The sequence below is a fragment of the Euleptes europaea genome, chromosome 6 (assembly GCF_029931775.1).
Source record: "Euleptes europaea isolate rEulEur1 chromosome 6, rEulEur1.hap1, whole genome shotgun sequence".
In the NCBI taxonomy this organism is placed as follows: Eukaryota; Metazoa; Chordata; class Lepidosauria; order Squamata; family Sphaerodactylidae; genus Euleptes; species Euleptes europaea.
In genome coordinates this window covers 96,657,340-96,675,665 of record NC_079317.1, presented here as the reverse complement: position 1 = coordinate 96,675,665, position 18,326 = coordinate 96,657,340, and the positions used below count along the sequence as shown (strand labels likewise).

The following is an 18,326-nucleotide window of genomic DNA, read 5'->3' as shown; positions in this document are numbered from 1 at the left end:
ATTGCATACTTGTGGCTTACATCTCAAAAACCCCAACCAAAAAAAAAGCAGACTTCTCTAAAGTCAACATTGGCTAGAAGAATTCTACATTCCTGAAAAGCAGCTAGCGTTTTGTTTACCCGTGGTCCTTTCGGTCTTTTATGCAAGGCTGTTTCACTCACCGTCACTCTCTGATGACTTCGGGTCTTTGTTTGGATTATGCCTGACGCTTCCGACCGTCAAAGGTCACCTTGCCTTCCCCCTACATTTCCCCGCATTTTGCCTGCATTTTCAGAGACCTGTTTTATCTTGAATTTGAAAACTCGGACAAAACGAGGGGAAAGGCAGGGGGAGAGCGAGGCAACCTCTGATGGCCAGAAATGGCATCCATAATCAAATAAAGACCCAAAGTCGTCGGAAGGGTGACGGCGAGTGAAAAACACGCATAAAAGACCTTCAGTTAGTTTCAGATTCATTTTCAAACCATCCTATGAAATGGGTCATTGCTGCTCCAGCATTTCCAAGGCTAGTGCATGAACGGCTGTGCAAGAATCAGAATGATTTTGGCTGCCGCTTACATCCTCTGAAATTAGCATGGGGTGGGGAGGGGGGGAGAGAGTCATCTGGAGGCTAAACACTGCCACTCAGAGAGGCCCGGATCCTTGCTTCTCATGTTTGAAATAGCAACACCTAAACATGAAGCTGCGTTACACTCTCCATCTAGCCCAGATTTTTCTGTGCCAGTTGGCAAGAGCTTTGCATGGGTTCAGGTAGAGGTCTCTCCCAGCCCTGCAACTTGAGACCCTTCTAAATTGAGATGTCATGACTCAACCCTGGCAAGGCCTGTGCTCTTCCTAAGGCCTTTTCAAAGCTGCAGGTTCCATAGCAGGAAAAAATGGTTAATTGTGCTGCTGCGATTTGGGTTCAAATCAACATAGATTCCCAGCACAATCCTAGACACTCAGTTCCTCTTCATCACAGGCTTCACTTTGTTGTTTTTTAAACTTAATGTTTCGACTAGGGGGCCTAACGCACTCAGTATATACTAAGTTTAAAAAAACATGTTATCCAGGTTAGATCGGACCTCAAACCGCCCATTTCGGCTTGGAAATGCTTTGGAAGCGGCAGACAGCTGTTTTTTCCCAAAACGCCTATACCACGATGTATTTCGTTATGTCAATTCAAAACCTGCAATCCAAGGGGTGCGTTCAGTTACATACGCTATTCAGTTCTCCTTCCTTCTTTTTGCAACACCCAATGAAAAGCCTTTCTCCTCCCATCCCACCTTCCCCCTCCCCTCCCATTTGCATCCACCAATCACTATTGTTACTTAATCCCCCCCCCATAAGTGCTTGTGGTCTTACAAAGGAACATGGGAACGCTGGAACATTAGATCAACCATTTATATTTGTGCAGGTTCCCAATCAAACATTTCCCTCATATGGAATGTCCTTGAAGTGGATTTTGTAAATGGTTCGTGGGCTTGAGGGGGAAGGAATGCAGTGGAGGGCGAGGGCTGGAAAAGTAGCGAAATTGCTCCGAGCGGCAGATGGGGGAGGGGGAAGCAGGAGGAGGAGGAAGGGAGAGAGACTGAGAGATAGAGAGAGTGCCTGCACACACACAAGTCAGGGCTCTCCTGCCAGCACAAAGTTTCTCCCCGCCTGTTCCTCTCTTTCTCCCGCTGCCAGGGTTGAGCGTGCCTCCCTGCTCTCAAAATTTTTTTTTAATGTGCTTGTCCCAACGAAAAAATGCAAGATTGTTGGACCAATGCCCGAAAAGACGGCAGCTCTGTGATTAGCACTGTGCAAGGAATGGCTCATTTATTTATTTTTTTGTTTTTTTTGGGGGGGGGATGCCTGCATAGGTTGTGATTAGGATTTTCCTGCAGTGCAAATGAGGCAATTCTTAATGGCATACAGCGCTCCTTCAAATCAATGATATTGCGCATGCATGAAAAAAAAACGGGAGGGGAGGCAGGGAAGCATCAGCGACGTAGACATGACGCAGTGCTCCCCCACGCTCCTCCTCTCAACTTTTCGGACTATTACTTTGGAGGTGCGATATGACGATATGACAATAAACTGTCTTGGGAGCAGTCTTAACAAGCACGGTGCGATCGGAAATGAAGAATACGCATCCAAAACACACACACCGAGCACCATGATAATATGCTGTAAATTGTTGGTGCGTTAGGCCCCTATGTAAATAGCATTTTCTTTGTGACAAGGTTTTTTTCCTGCCTCTGTGCACACCTAAGTCCTGATTTCAGTCATAACATCTAGATGTCACCATAATACTATGGTAGAGCCCCGTGGCACAGAGTGGTAAGCTGCAGTACTGCAGTCCAAGCTCTGCTCACGACCTGAATTCGATCCTGACGAAAATCGGTTTCAGGTAGCCGGCTCAAGGTCGACTCAACCTTCTATCCTTCTGAGGTCGGTAAAATGAGGACCCAGGTTGCTGGGGGTAAAGGGAAGATGACTGGGGAAGGCACTGGCAAACCACCCCGTAAAACAAAAGTCTGTCTAGTAAACGTCGGGATGTGACATCACCCCATGGGTCAGGAATGACCTGGTGCTTGCACAGGGGACCTTTACCTTTTACCGGGGGCAGGGTGATCCTTCTTCCTCAGTGAAAACACCTGCGAGAATTAAGACATGGAGAAGAAACTGGTTGAAACAAGCCCTACAGCTTCAGTGTTCATGGAGGAAAGGGGTATTCATGGCTATTAGTTAAAATGGATACTAGTCATGCTGCATACCTATTCTCTCTAGTATCAGAGGAGCATGCCTATTATATTAGGTGCTGTGGGACACAGGCAGGGCAATGCTGCTGCAGTCGTCTTGTTTGGGGGCTTCCTAGAGGCACCTGGTTGGCCACTGTATGAGCAGACTGCTGGACTTGATGGGCCTTGGTCTGATCCAGCAGGTCCTTTCTTATGTTCTTAGTGACCACAGCCTTCGTGATTGCTATTCATCTCTGCTTGAGAACTTCTGTTCTCAAAGCTGAAGCAGCTTCTGCTAGTAGGCGGGAAAGTCTATGAGCCAGTTCCCCTCATGGCAAAATCCTCCCTTTAAATGAGCAGAGGATGCCACTGAGCTATGGGCTGCTGGATAGACTGCATCATGCCGTCCCAGTGATAATTCGTTTCACCGGGTTCTCTTTTCCTCAGGGCAGCCTGTCCAACAAGCTGCCTGCCGCTGGAATGCATCTTGTAAATGGAGACGAGGACAGCACAGTCCCACACTACAGGCTCAGGAAGGTGGAAGAGGAAAGTCTCATTGAAAACGGTAACTGATGTGAGAGGCTTGGGTTTGGATTTCTGGTGCTTCTGCTTATGGAGGTTCCAGAAGACCCCAATTCTTGCATATATGCCTGGAACAGAGAGAACATAAGGAGAATTAACAACATGAGTCTCTGAAAAACCTGGAATTCTTGTCCCAAGATTGCAACAGTTCCTTTGGGTTGGGCAGAGATTTAATAATAAATATTCTATATATGATTAATTTTCAGTCACCAGGAAGCAAGAATTTGACGATTGATAGCAGCATCACATGAGAAGACAAGAGTCACTAGAAAAGACAGTCATGCTAGGAAAAGTTGAGGGCAGCAGGAAAAGAGGAAGACCCAACAAGAGATGGATGGACTCAATAAAGGAAGCCACAGCCCTCAGTTTGCAAGACCTGAGCAAGGCTGTCAAAGCCAGGCCATTTTGGAGGACGTTGGTTCATAGGGTCGCCATGAGTCCGAAGCGACTTGACAGCACTTAACACACACACAGCAGCATCACAAAGCACACTATGCTCAGGAGACTGATATATATGCCAGGGTGTATGTGTAATGACACAATACGTCAGAGGGTGGGTGCACGACCAGACTTAAAATTTCATTACTCCTCCATAAGCCTCTGAAGCATTCAAAGGTCTTGATTCTCCTAACTTTTCCCTCTTATACTTGCCTGTCACTGAGGGCCATACTACATGATACACCCAACACATATCAGGTCACAGATGCAAGATCTGTCTTGCGGTTAGACGTACATCAGGGGAACTCAGCTTAAAAAGCACTTGTTCACTCAGTGCTGCAAAAATCACCACCACCACCCTTTCCACTGGCAAAAGCAGGGAGGGAGGAAAACTGGAAGCTCCTTCTTTCCCCTCGCAGTGCTAAACAAACAAATGCTTTTTAAGCTGAGTTCTCCTGATGCATGTCTGACTGCAAGTCTGATCTTGCACTTGTGACCCGACATATGCTGGATATGTCAGGTAGTATGGTCCTCAGTGACAGGCCAGAATAAGGGAGAAAAGTTAGGAGAATCAAGAAAGATTAATCCCAGTTTTCATGTAAATCAGAAAGCAAGTGTCTAGATCTCATGAATGCAGAGAGAAGACTGGAAATGTGTGGACTTTGTATCTGCTGAAGTCTTAGAGACCAAAGCTGGTCATCTACTCCAGTCCTCTTTCCTTCCTGTTATTTTTTGTCTTGTCCCCCAAACACTTTCATCCACCTTTATCAGTGTTCAGGCACAACTGTTCTTTGTACATTACCACTGCATCCTTCCCCTTCAGTTCCATCTTCAGGCTTCTTTTTCTGCTATAGAGCAAGAAGCTGTTTCAAGAGCTAACAGCATTTAAAATACTGAACTGGAACCTTGGGATTAACTATATCATGTTAGTATACAGGTCAAAGGGTGAATGAGTCATCATTTTCCAAGCGCTGCCCTTCACATGATTACTGCCCAAGGTCTGCTGAATTTTAATCTAGCTCTGATGATGAGGACCATTGAAATCATGATACACACCCTACAATATCTGCCAGCCCCTCCCTTCCTTCCTTCCTTCCTTCCTTCCTTCCTTCCTTCCTTCCTTCCTTCCTTCCTTCCTTCCTTCCTTCCTTTTGTTTGACTTCTACCCTGCCCATTCCCAACCAACCATGGTCTTCTCTACTATAAACCAGTGATACATACAAAGATGATTGCAGGTGGGATAGCAAGTTAAAAGGAATACCCATATTAGCCAACAAAAAGGAAAAAGATATTTACGTTTCTCCGGACTACTGCATATGGAGGCAGTTTTAACCTTTAGCAGCCCAACTTCTATCCTCTGAGAGAGAGGGAGACACTTCAGAGACACAAGCACCTCTCCAACAACGTCCTATGAAAGGATAGATGACGTACAGTAAACAGCTCTGGGGGTGGTGGCCCCATTGCAGTATGCACCCTGTTTGTTCCTCAGTGGTTCCTTTCTCTTTCCCTCCTTGGGTTGCTTGTTCCTCTAGAACAGTGGCTTTCAAACTTTCTGCCTTCAGGTAATCTTTTGCACACCGAGGAACGAATCCGTGTGTCGCTGTCATGGAACTCCTAAATCCCTCCACTGGATGACTGTTGTGTTCACTCAAGGTACTTGCTACATTGTCACAGATGAAAGAATTGGCACCTCAGATGGGACATGAATCCACCATCCCTGGTTTAGGATTAGGCTAGGGAATCCTCTGTGAACTGAGGGTATGTGCTTAGTGGCTGTGCACTGCATAGGAAGATTGGAAGTGGACAAACAAGCATTTTTCAAGAAATTTGCACTTTGTGAGATTGGTAATGCAAATTGACACTAAGCGTGTTTCCCTGACAGTGGGGAAAGTGGGCAGGAGTGGACGAGAATGGAGTACCAACAAAAATATTATGGCATACTGAAAAGACTAAGCTTGGAGTTATTGTATAACCTTACAAGAATTTGGACAAATAAAGTATGGATAACTTTCATCACAATGTCCTTTTAAAAACTAACTACTATAAAGGTTATTCTAGCTTCAGAGTAAAGCTGTCCTCCAGTATTCCCATTCCTGCATTAAGCATTAATTTGTTATGGAGTTACCTTCCATTTCCCGGAAGGTGCTGCGAGATCCCTGAAAAGTATAGCAGGATTGTTTGTGTTGTAGGTCTCAAACTGTGAAAGGCCTCCTATGTGCTAGGCGCACAAAATGGCAGCAGAAGTCTTTTTCTCTGTTCATTCCCTGTGGATATTGTAAATAATCATGTATATATCTACAGAAGAATGACTGGGAGACCAGCACGGCAATCCTGATCATAGCTTTGGATGTCCGCTTGAACTCTGGCAGGTGTGAGTGGATGGGTAGTTATCCACAGGCCTAAAACATTTAGGCATAGCTGAATTAATTCTTTTCCCCATAGCCATCAAGCCTTCCCAGTTATTAACATGGTATCATGATACTGCCTAGATTAAAGAGAGTATTGAAGATCACTCTGCATAAACTAGTTACGCAGCACACACGTCTACCACTGGGAGTGGCAGAAGGGAGTATTTAAGGGGCTGGGTATTCTAATTTTCCTGAGACCTGGTTCATCCACGAGGTCGGGTATCACTTCCGAGTAGCTGGATCTCATGTTTCATTTGAATGATGAAACCAAACGGGGTCATTGGGTGCATGTGGCTTACTATACATGCCAGCGCCGTTGACTCACTTGGCAGAAAGAACGCTGATGTGCGTAATAACTCATGTGATCCTGGCAACCCAACACAGCGCAAAAATCAAATCTCAGCAATTGCAAGGACTCTCAGTGTTATTAATCTGGGGGTGGAGTGGGGAAAGGCATTCATTCATGTAGCTTTTGGACACAGGGAAGCTGCTGTGGTTACCTTTGTTGCTCTGCACAATTCTTCACAGAATTCCATACTTTGGAAATTCTTTAACGCATTCAAGGCAACCCTCACCTCTCCCAGAGGTATGTGCCGGGAATATCTGTCAAAGTGTTTAACCTGTGGAATAACAATAATACGTTTCTGTAGTAAGGTTAACTTCACTATTCCAGGGCTTTGCAAGCATTCTCTCAAGTAATCCTTAACAAAACCCTGTAAGGGAAAGGTAACGTGTGCTGTCAAGTCACAACCCACTCATGGTGACCCCGTGAAGTTCTACCTCATGGGGCTTTCAAGGCAAGAGATGAGCCGAGTTGGTTTGCTGTGGTCTTCCTCTGCATTGCAACCCTTGCCTTCCTTGGTTGTCTCCCATCCAAGCACTAACTGCGGCTGACCTGCTTAGCTTGTGAGCTGTGACAAGATTAGGCTAGTCTGGACTATTAGAACAGCTACACCCTGTAAGGTAGGATAGTTGCATTCTTCCAGATAGTGAGGTGAAGCTGGGAGAGAGAGGGCTTCCTTCCAATGAGATCACAGGCAAGGAGATATTTAAACTGAAGACTTCCTTGTGTTGATCCAGCTCTTACCCACCACAGTGTGCAAAATCTAAAAAGAAAATGGGGGGAGCATTTCTTGCAATGTAGTCTAGTCCAGCTTACACTAGTGCACTTCTCAGTCATAAATGTAGTTTGTTGACACATGCAACAGTTTTCGAGTAGGCAGTGAAGACATTTTCCAAGCAGATATTAGAGCTATCCCAGTCATTGCTTCTCAGTTCAGCCTGGAAGGTCTGTACTCAGTGGTGTACAAATGATTTCTACAAAAGTGTGCCCTGCATCGTTTCTGCATTTTATCTTGTCCTTTCCTGATTATTACTCAGGGTTTTTGTGGAACTGTTTAGTGATGCGGGGTAATTGATGCTTATTTCTGCAGTGTCTGTTATCTTGCTATGCCATCCTTCTTCCAAGGAGCTGAGGGTGGTGTTCATGGTTCTCCATTTTATCCTCACAACCATCCCATGAGGGAGGTTAGGCTGACAGAGTCCCAAGGGTACCCAGTGAACTTCATTGCAGAGTGGGAATTGCAGAGTCCCAATGTGATGCTCTACTATTATGCGACACTTTCTCTCAATATCCTTCAATATCCAGAGTTTCAGGAGTGCAGTGGGCTGCAGCACAAAGGGGGGGTAGGAAAGTTCAATTCTGGGCCCAGAGTTCCCCTCCTGATAATCTGGATCCAATAATAGAAGGGAACTAGGCTGGAAGGGGGAAAGATGCCTCAGGCAACTGAGCATAGTAAAGTGGAGCAGAAGGCAGGGCTTGGCTGTCCTCCCCCCTACACCGTATGTTCCGTAAAAAATAGACCTCACCACCATTTGGACAGCAGACAAATGAATGAACACGTGGGAGCCTACGTCGTATCTAGTTTGGCCTTTAAATCAATCACAACCAAAGGATTGTGCACACACTAGAAATCCCCACACGATGGAACCATTGCTCCAACTGCAGCTAAAGATCAGACACTGTCGTGTGGTGTCTGGTTAATGACAGATAATCTCCTGATGCCCTCTAGCGCACACGGCAGCTCTTGCACGACTGGAACAGTTGCAGATATGTCTGTTTACTCTTTTGCAGTTTCATAGACTCATAGAATTGGAAGGGACCACCAGGGTCATCTAGTCCAACCCCTGCATTTCACATAATGCAGGAATTTCACAACCGCCTCCCCCCACACACACCCAGTGACCCCTACTCCATGCCTAGAAGATGGCCAAGATGCCCTCCCTCTCATGAACTGCCTAAGATCATGGAATCAGCATTGCTGACAAATGGCCATCTAGTCTCTGCTTAAAAACCTCCAGGGAAGGAGCACTTACCACCTCCCGAGGAAGCCTGTTCCATTGTTTGAGAGGGTTCTTCCCTTTCTGCTTTGCTTCCTCCTCTCACGCTTACCTTACCAAGACCTGTGCCTCTTCAGGAAGGTTTATCAATAAATTTTTTAATTCCATGTAATTCAGTTATAGTCTGCCTTTCCCACAGAGACGGAAGGCAGATACTAAGGCCTTACTGAGAACCACACATTAAATGCCAAGAAACCTGTGTGTTTGTGTGTGCGTGTGTGAGCCACATGTCTATGGGCCAAACATACACAGTATGTGGGAGAGCCATGTCTGGATCTCCGGTTGATTTCTTTTTTATTGAATCACAGCTGTAGGGGTTTGCCAATTTCATTGGAGTGGTGGTGAGTAAAGGGATGCTGTATTCCTTCTCTGCTATTTTCTTCATCCAGATTATACCCCCTTAGCTGCCCCATTAAAGGTAATCCCCAAGGGGTAGTCTTGATCAGGAAAACTGTATGAGGAAAAGGGACTAAAAACGTCCCACTCTGCCCCTCATCAAACAGGTAATTTCCTGTCACTTTATTTCATTAAAACAAAAAACATTGGAAATCCAAACATGGATTTTCCAGATCATATACTTTGGCCCTAAGAGATAACAGCTGCTGGAGAGAAAGTGTATTTAGAGCACTTTTAAACCAAAAAGAGGCATAACATATTAGACCAGCTAAGCATCTCTCCCTAGCCCAGGGGTGGGGAACCTTTTTTCCGCCAAGGGACATTTGGATATTCATAACATCATTTGCGGGCCATACAAAATCATCAACTTAAAAATTAGCCAGCCAATACGTTTCTCCACGGCCCGGGTGGGAAAGGGTTAACACAGTTTCTTGGGCAGTCCTAGCAGCTCCATAGCTCACGACTCTTCTGCAAGGGGGGGAAAAGGTTCCTTTTCTTGGCAAAATAAACACACATCTGCCTTGAATAGAGGCTATTCCTGTCTGTCGGAGGGTGTGGATCACCAGTCTTAGATCCTTACAAGCTGGAGATCTGCCAGGATCTTGGAAGGGCCAGACCAAATGATTTCACGGGCCTTAAACGGCCCCGGGCCTGAAGTTCCCCACCCCTGCCCTAGCCCTATAGGCTCTGTTCCTCTCCCACTTTCATTGAGCCTATGCCTTCTAATGCTTTACGCAGTGGCTGCTGGCACGCTAAACCTGATCATTCTATTTCCTCATGAAGTTTTCATGCAGAAAACTAGGGAGGGTTCTTGGGACAATTGGCCTACCTCACAATTGTATTCTGTAACACTAGCATTGAGAATGGGCTGCCTTATAAGGGCCAAAATGTGTGATCCCAACTCAATGTTTGCCAGGCATGCAGGGCCAAAGAGCACTTCCATCACAAAACTGGGTCGGCTGCATGCTGAACTCCTCTTGAATTAACATGTGTGTGTTGCGTGTGTGTAAAATGTACCCATACCAGTTTTCCTCCAGGGCTTATTTTTTTAGGATGGCTGGGGGAAAACACCTTTTAAAATGACTACGGAGGGGGCAGAATTGAGGAAAAGTTAAGTACCTTCCTTCTGTTTCCCAGTTCTTCTCCCCAGTATGAATCTCACGGGCACCCTTATAACATCTTGCATGGCCTAAAAGAAATTGTGAAGGAGGGGGATCCTCAGGTGGTGCATTTTTTAGGGCATGGGGGGGCAGTATGAGAGGCATTCTTCCAGGCATGTTAAGTCTCTGTGAGCCCAGGTGTCACCGGTGTGTTGACCCTCAATGGCCCTTGTTGGTTTTCACTGCATATGGGGACAAAAACAAGGCCAAGAGGCACAAAACAGCCTCTGCTGTCACCCTCCAAAAGGCATCAGCGTGAGATTCTCTCATATCATCACCCCCTCCTTTTTCCAGGGAGTCCTGTTTTAGTACCAAAGCTCTGAACCAGGAGACTGGGAACCTTCCATGCAAACACACTCTTGCTATTGTTCTACAATACTATAAAAATACTTTACCTACCAGGACTCAGTCCAGACATCATAAATCTCAGTTTACGTTTGACAGGCACCACCCTCCTCCCATGCCAAGACAGAAGACGGAAACCTTCAAACTAACTTCAGTTAAACATGATGTCTGATTAACTATCTGAAATTGGTTTACCTCCCAGTGGCTGGTATTTTAACTAGGATTAAACCATGATTAAGAATCCCAAGCACTGGAAAAGAAACAAAAACTGTTAGCACATTCAGACATCCTTGGAGTCAGATTGAATCTTTCCATCTTGGCACACTGCGCAAGAGGAGGGAGTGAGGGATGGAGAGAGAACTCACAAAAGCCTGGGAGTTCACCAGGGTCATACCCATCATCAACAAACAGGGTTGCCAGCTCCATTTGAAAAATACCTTGAGATGTTGGGGGTTGAGCCTGAGGAGAGAGGTTTTGGGAAGGGGAGGGACTTCAATGCCATAGAGTCCAATTGCCAAAGCAGCCATTTTCTCCAGGCGAACTGATCTCTATTGGCTGGAGATAGAGCAGGAGATCTCCAGCTAGTACCTGGAGGTTGGCAACCCTATCTTTTTTAAAAAAATTTATTGTTTTTTTTAGGGTACAGAAAAAGGGAAAGTTAGGGGGAAAGGAAAGAATTATTAAGGGTAAAATTACCTGGTTTGCATACCTTGTAACCCTTCTACAGTTTGGAACAAAACTTTACATTTAAATCAAGTATTTCATTCTTATAAATCATTCTAGATTACAGCATAACACATTTTATAAACTATTGGCTATCTAAAGCTCATCAAGTTATACTACTTCATATACTATTTCATATACTCATCAGACTCTACTACTTCATATCTTTTACTATTCTTCTATACTTAACTATAACTCAGAGTCAGTACTTTTCATGGTAATGTTAAAATCTTAAAATCATGTCTGAAACGAAAACACTATCAACTATACATAGAGTGAGGTTGGCAACCCTATCAACAAACTAAGACTTGCTCATGATGGCTGAACTGAGCCTAGAGTAGTAACTTGGAAAATTTCACCATGGTTTAAAAAAAACACAAGCAGAGAGATAGATAGACCACACTCACACCTCTAATTTGATGCTGCTCTTTCCCAGCTCAGCTTCCGGCAGGGTGCAAGCGAACTGATCACCGAAAGTAGGGCTGGTGCAGTTCTTGACCACTTGGGTCTGCCATTCCTGGACAATGTGCTGGAGGCCAGGGGACTGGGAGGACCCGCAGCTCAGCAGCCTGACCTGGATGAAAAGGTTCATGCAGCCTTGGCTGGGAAGGCCCAGTGCCCCTGTGATCATCAAGAGCAGCTCCAGGCGGTTTTTGTTGTAGACAAGCGAGAACCTCAGCTTGCCCTGGATATGGTCGGGAACATCCACATCATCGCCCGTGTTATTGCTACTCGCTGAGGACGGCGAAAGGACAATTTCAAGCTTCTTAAGCTCCTTTTGGGCTTTTTGGTTCTGGAGGAAAGAAGAAAGATATGCTCTTAAATGGACTTTCCACCCACACCCAAATTGCCTATCCCCAAGCCGAATAAATTAAGAAATGTGAATAAAATGTCCAATGCACTTTCAGAACTTCAATTTTTTTTTAATTTAGTGAACTACAGGCTGAGTTTTGCATATCATACAATATAAACATGTGTATTGTCCTTTGAAAAGAAAAGAAAAACTAGTAGAAGCTTCTTTAATATCTTATTTCTTTTTTTAAAAATCTATTATTCTTTAAAGAACAGGCAGTCTCTTTTACAGTGTTCGACAGCACATCTTCAAGGTTCCCCCTGAGTTCAGTTCTGGCTAGGACATTGTACATCAGTATTCAATGCAGTAGGTGGACTTCCATACGCAGTCAACCACTCAAGCTATGTCTGCTTGTCTGCACCCTGGGAATAGTGAATTTACCTTGAAATTGTAATAGGGATGTTGACTAATGCCAAGGAAAGATGACTGTAATCTTTTCCCCAAAAAACCATTCTCTTGTGTCATCTCATTGCAAACTTCGTTGGCATATTTTCTTTCTGTAAGAACAAAAACCACTGAATGTACATGGTCAGAAACAGGGACTGTCCATCAGCATCACAGTATGAGTTAATCCCCCGAACAAATATTACTCTTGATGGATTAGGGGCCCCATTAGGCAGCTTCTCAGTATAGGTTTATGAAATTGTAATGAAATAATACAATTCCCCAGGGTTTTGTACTAACATGGTATTCCGTAAAATAGCATATAGTGCAATGGCCATAATGTAGCTTCCTAGGCATGTGTGTGAAACTGTATGCCCAAATCTAGAGCATTCACTGTACTTTCATGCACCTACAGTTTCATTGGCTGCCCCTTTCATTCCTATGGAAGAGGAGGAGGAGAAGAGTTGGTTTTTATATGCCATCTTTCTCTACCACTTAAGGAAGAATCAAACCGGTTTACAATCACCTTCCCTTACCCACAACAGTCACCCTGTGAGGTTGGTGGGGCTGAGAGAGTTTGGAGAGAACCGTGACTAGCCCAAGGTCACCCAGCTGGCTTCACGTGTAGGAGTGGGGAAAACAACCCAGTTCACCAGATTAGCATCTGCCGCTCATGTGGAGAAGTGGGGGATCAAACTCGGTTCTCCAGATTAGAGACCACCGCTCCAAACCACCGCTCCTAACTGCTGCACCACGCAGCTGAAAGGACAAAAGTGAAAGTGCTGTTCACCTGAGACATGCCTATATCACACAGCACTCATCCGCCCTGTTAACAAGTCACAGTGAAGGCTCATACAACCTGTGTACAGTGTCCACTTGATTTTTCTTTATAAATACATTGAGAAATGTCCATGCTACATTCAATGCATGTACAGCTGAATGTGTGATTGAAACCATACCTTTATCCAGATTTATCTAGACCCTGATCCCTGGTGTCATTTGTAATGTGAACACATGTTGGCTGTTTTTTACAAACATACTTACATGCAGGATTTTCACTGTAACTTATGAACAGGGCTTCTGTGATGGGGTGGGATTAAAATATCATATCCCCAGTAACAAGACTGCGGGATGAATGGTGAAGAAGAGCTGCCTCCAGGAAAGATGAGTGCATCCCTCAGAACATTAAAAAACAAGACATTTGTGCTCTATACATGATTTAGATGGAGAGTCTTTACATGCTCTATGAGGAGGGTTGCCAGCTCAGGGCTGGGAAATACCTGGAGGTTTTTGGGGCGGAGCCTGAGGAGGGCGGGGTTTGGGAAGAGGAGGGACTTCAATGCCATAGAGTCCAATTGCCAAAGCGGCCATTTTCTCCAGGTGAACTGATCTCTATTGGCTGGAGATCAGTTGTAATAGTGGGAGATCTGCAGCCACCACCTGGAGGTTGTCAACCCTATCTACAAGGATACTGAGAATTTCTCGTTAGCGCCCCACAGACATTTGTAGAAATATACATTTCCAGACGGAGGCAGCCGTGACACTCGGGGCTTAAGCAGACTATGCGGTGCAAAGGGCAGCTCCCTTGTAATATCTAGGCAAGCACAGTGAGTGACAGGAGCCTGCCAATGTTGCATATTGCCCGGCCCCAGCAGCTAACAGCCCTTGATATGAGGAGCTGTGGTGTGGGGCACAGAGCAACGGCATCGAGTCACACATTGGATTCATCTAGGCAATATAAGGAAGAGAGGAAAGGGACATGCCGCTGCAGCAGTTTCAAATGTCCTTCGCAATGTCTAGTTAAGCTCTTCAACCAGTTGTTAACCATTTTATTTTTTGTGGCTGGGAACAAGGTAAGGGTTGCCAACTGCCAGGTCGCGGCAGGAGATCTCCTGCTACTTCAGCTGATCTCCAGCTGATAGAGATCAGATCACCTGGAGAAAAATGGCCGCTTTGGCAATTGGACTCTATGGCATTGAAGTCCCTCCCCTCCCCAAAACCCACCCTCTTCCGCCCCAAAAATCTCCCGCCAGTGGCGAAGAGGGACCTGGCAACCCTAGAACAAGGGGTGTAGCCTATTTAGGGGGTAGGGTTGCCAGGTCTCTCTTTGCCACCGTTGGGAGGTTTTTGGGGGTGGAGCCTGAGGAGGGTGGGGTTTGGGGGAGGGGAGGGACTTCAATGCCATAGAGTCCAATTGCCAAAGCAGCTATTTTCCCCAGGTGAACTGATCTCTATCGGCTGGAGATCCAATGTAATAGCAGGAGATCGCCAGCTATTACCTGGAGGTTGGCAACCCTTAGAGGGTAACAGTGCAATCCTAAACAGCATTCCACCCTTCGAAAGCCATTAACGCCAGTGGGTCTAGAAGGCTGTAACTCTGCTGAGGATTGTGCTGTTTGCATCCTAATGCTCAACTTTTCAGGTGGAAACATGCAGATATTGTGGGGCAGCTCCAGAGAAGAGGGTGATTTGTGTTAGGAAAACAAAGGGGAGCCTTTAACCCCTCCTTCTGCCCCCTGATCTAATTTGGACTCTGTAGCTGGTTTTAAAATAAATATTCTGATCATAATCAGAAGCCTCGTGCACCTTTTCTATTTGAGCAGACGCTTTCATTCACAAAACAGGTGGACATGGCTGTCAATCTGGAATTGGTCAGTACTCTGGCCGTGGCTCTCCAAAGTAACTGAGGTTTTTGCTTATAACTGAGGAAAGGCAAGTGCTTCTGCAACAACCAGATCACCTTAATGTGAGGAAGGTGGTCCCCTTCCATGGTCATAATGGGGTGTTTCTCTAGATGGATTATGGTTCCAGACTGATGGAGACCACCTGGGAAGTCTTGCAAAATGGCTTGTAAAAATAAAACTGAAACACTAAAGTATTCTAAGAAAAGAACACTCAACTTTACAACAGGGCAATAAGGAAATGTACACGTCAATCACTATTACAATTACCTTATCAAATCAACCTCATGTCCAAAGTGGGCGGGCAGAAAATCTATATTTTGTTTGCATGTCATGTGGAAAGATGGAGGGCATTATGTCAGCAGGATAAGTTTAAGAGGGCTAAGTGGGTGGAGGCAGAGAATCCCCATAAATAAAGGCACCAAGCATAACATTCCCCTGTGGCTTGTGTGGTAGGTGGTAGAAAAAACAGTGACAGATGGAAAGAGGAAATGGTTCAAACAGACATGGGAAATCAATCAATCAAGTTTTATTTCAATACAATATCAGCTCTGAATAAAAATCAAAGTTGGGTTTAAAATAATAAAATAAAATAATAAAAGTTGGTGGTTCTGGGAAGGATGGTTTGAAGAGGAGGAGGAAAGATCTTCTATGGGGAAGGGTTTTCAATTAGCCGTTTACGAATCCCACACATGGGAAATCAATTTCACTATAAGCAGCTCTTAACCGAAGAGTTTCCAAAAGGCTTTTTCCACAATAGATAGGAAATACAGTACATGAATTTTTTTTCACATGTAAATGTAATGACCCTGCTTAGCTTCTGAGAAGCTAAGCAGGGTCAGCCCTGGTTAGTATTTGGATGGGAGACCACCAAGGAAGTCCAGGGTTGCTGTGCAGAGGAAGGCACTGGCAAACCACCTCCGTTAGTCTCTTGCCATGAAAACCCAAAAAAAGGGGTCACCATAAGTCGGCTGCGACTTGAAGGCACTTTACACACACAAATGTAATGAATAACTCGCATTGACAAGAATAAAATCCACACAGTAAAACAATACCTTTATTATCAGGCCCAGGCCCTATAATTAAGGCAGGCTGATGGAGGCCTACCTCAGGCATCAGATTTTAGGCTACTGTTATAGAAGAGTGAATTGCGTATTATTTCTTTTATTATTATAGCTGAACACTGGATAGCGAAGACCTTAGGCTCCACCCCCAAAATCTCCCGCCGGTGGCGAAGAGGGACCTGGCAACCCTAGATAGACAGAGTAACATCCGTGCAACAGGACAATCACTATTACAATTAGCCCTTGATACAGCTATTGAAACGAAGGAACACATACAAGATTACCTGAAATTTTACCTTTCTCAGCTTTGCTGAGTTTCTGGCATTCACAGAGTTGACAGGTTAAAATGATTAATGCCATCAACAGCAGAAGGACAGACAAGGTTAAAACACCGTATTTCCAGATATCAGCAAAAGGCAGCTGAGCACTCTGAAAGTAAAGCATTCTGGGCCTTGCTTAGATCTTATCACCTGTGGAAACATAAAAATAGCATCCACGTTACTAGCGGCCCACATGCAGATCCTGGGCATCTACTCTGTGTTAGATGAGCACATGCACCAAAACCATGTGCAAAGATATGGATTTGTTTAAGTAAGAGTAAATTAATGCAAGCAGTGCTTTTGCTAACATTACTTTGTAGCCAAATGGTTGCCATCTCCCGGACTATGCTACATGGTAACCGAACAGACACGTGTCCCAGCCGTCCCAGACCAGGAAGAACCATGGGCAGAGAAGCCCCTCATGGAGAACCAGAGGGAATTCATTTTCTCTGTGCCCAGACCGAGTCTCCAGCAGCTGCCATTTTGCAAGGAACGACCGGACACGCAGGCAGCTCCCCCACCCTCCATCTACATAACTAATGGCCCCTCGGAAGCCATCGAGATAACTGCAGCATGAAATCGCACCTCCGGCGTCAAACGAATGTGTCACCCGGGAGCAGCTGCGCAAACTTTTGTCTTAGACCGGATAGTCCCATCTACCAACGTCTCCCAACGCTCCCGGACTGTGCTTAGTCAATGGTTTAGGTTTGGCCTGTCTAAATTACCCCCTACCCCAACTCTCAGCCGACCATCAAGGTCTTTGTTCATGCAGGGAACCACGAGGGGGTAATCTAATTAACCCCCACCCCCAAAAGGGTATAACTGGGGATGCCAGCATACACTCCTTGTCTCTCTCTCCTTTTACTGTTACTCTGTCGGTTTGGGTAGCGCTGCCTGACCAAGCACCCCTCCCGCCTTGCTGGTCAAGTCACGGGAATCCCCTGCCCCCTTTTCACTCCTCTCTGCCACATGGAGCCCAGGACGTCGTCTTCAGGATCAGGTGACTATCGCCCTATCTTCAAAGGGATCCTGCCAAATTGGCAAACGTTCTGCTTTTGCTACCTTTATTCTCTAGGCTCTGTTTGTATGTTGTGAAAGCCTCTTTTGCTTGTGTGCGTACATATAATTAAATGAAATCTTTTAAACAAATCCACCGCCCCCGCCTTATTTTGGGGGTCATGGAACAGACTCTGGTATACACAGGTTAGATCCCGTTTAGTTATGCCTTTTGCCAGTTATTAATTTGCTATTCCCCAAATATCCGTTCATAACTGAGCAATTTGGGTAACAGCTTGGGCAAGCTTTGTGATATTAGCAGACTTTTTACTGTGTGCAGGGTTGGTACTTGATGGGAGACCGCCAAAGAACACTCTGCAGAGGAAGGCAATGGCAAACCACCTCTTGTTTCTCACCTGCCTTGAAAGACCCTTGCTGGGGTCATCATAAGTTGGTTGTGACTTTGTAGCACTTACGTACATACTACATCTAGAGCACAAGAAGCTGCCATGCTGAAGTACTCTTTGGGTGAGAGTGCAATGAGCGTATGAATGTTTCTGTACACATGGATTCTGACCCCCATGGGGTTTGTTTCCTTTTCTGACCGGGTTCCATAAGTGCCTTCGACTTCTTACCTTCCCAAGTCTCTTACCAGTGACTTGCTTGGGATAATATCTCAATTCTTCTGAAGTAGCTAAAGTCTTGCAACATCATAAAAATAATAACCAAAGCGCCTCTAGTGTTTGGGGAATCTATTTAGTCCCATTTTGTGTAGTTTACTTGTTAATATGAGAGAGAGAGAGAGAGAGAGAGAGAGAGAGAGAGAGAGAGAGAGAGAGAGAGAGAGAGAGAGAGAGAGAGAGATGGGGTTG

The 18,326-nt window shown here is 45.3% G+C and overlaps 1 protein-coding gene across 1 annotated transcript; it reads right to left on the bottom strand.

Annotated features, from left to right (window-relative positions):
- Positions 1–3,052: 3,052 nt before the first annotated feature.
- Positions 3,053–18,037, bottom strand: LOC130479573 (synaptotagmin-1-like). Its single transcript, XM_056851970.1, has 7 exons — positions 17,935–18,037; positions 16,435–16,593; positions 12,391–12,506; positions 11,566–11,949; positions 6,633–6,752; positions 5,021–5,132; positions 3,053–3,354 (listed from the first exon to the last, which is right to left on the bottom strand). Exons 1-7 carry the CDS (start codon positions 18,035–18,037, stop codon positions 3,053–3,055), a joined length of 1,296 nt encoding a protein of 431 aa, XP_056707948.1.
- Positions 18,038–18,326: the final 289 nt, after the last annotated feature.

Excerpts from the sequence above, each read along its gene's own strand:
- LOC130479573 (XM_056851970.1), bottom strand. The coding sequence starts at position 18,037 with ATGGGGGTCAGAATCCATGTGTACAGAAACATTCATACGCTCATTGCA. Across the intron at positions 5,133-6,632 it reads AATTGTGCAGAGCAACAAAG|GACGTTGTTGGAGAGGTGCT; the intron begins GTAACCACAGCA and ends ATCCTTTCATAG. Across the intron at positions 3,355-5,020 it reads ATGCAGTAGTCCGGAGAAAC|GCATATATGCAAGAATTGGG; the intron begins GTAAATATCTTT and ends TCTCTGTTCCAG.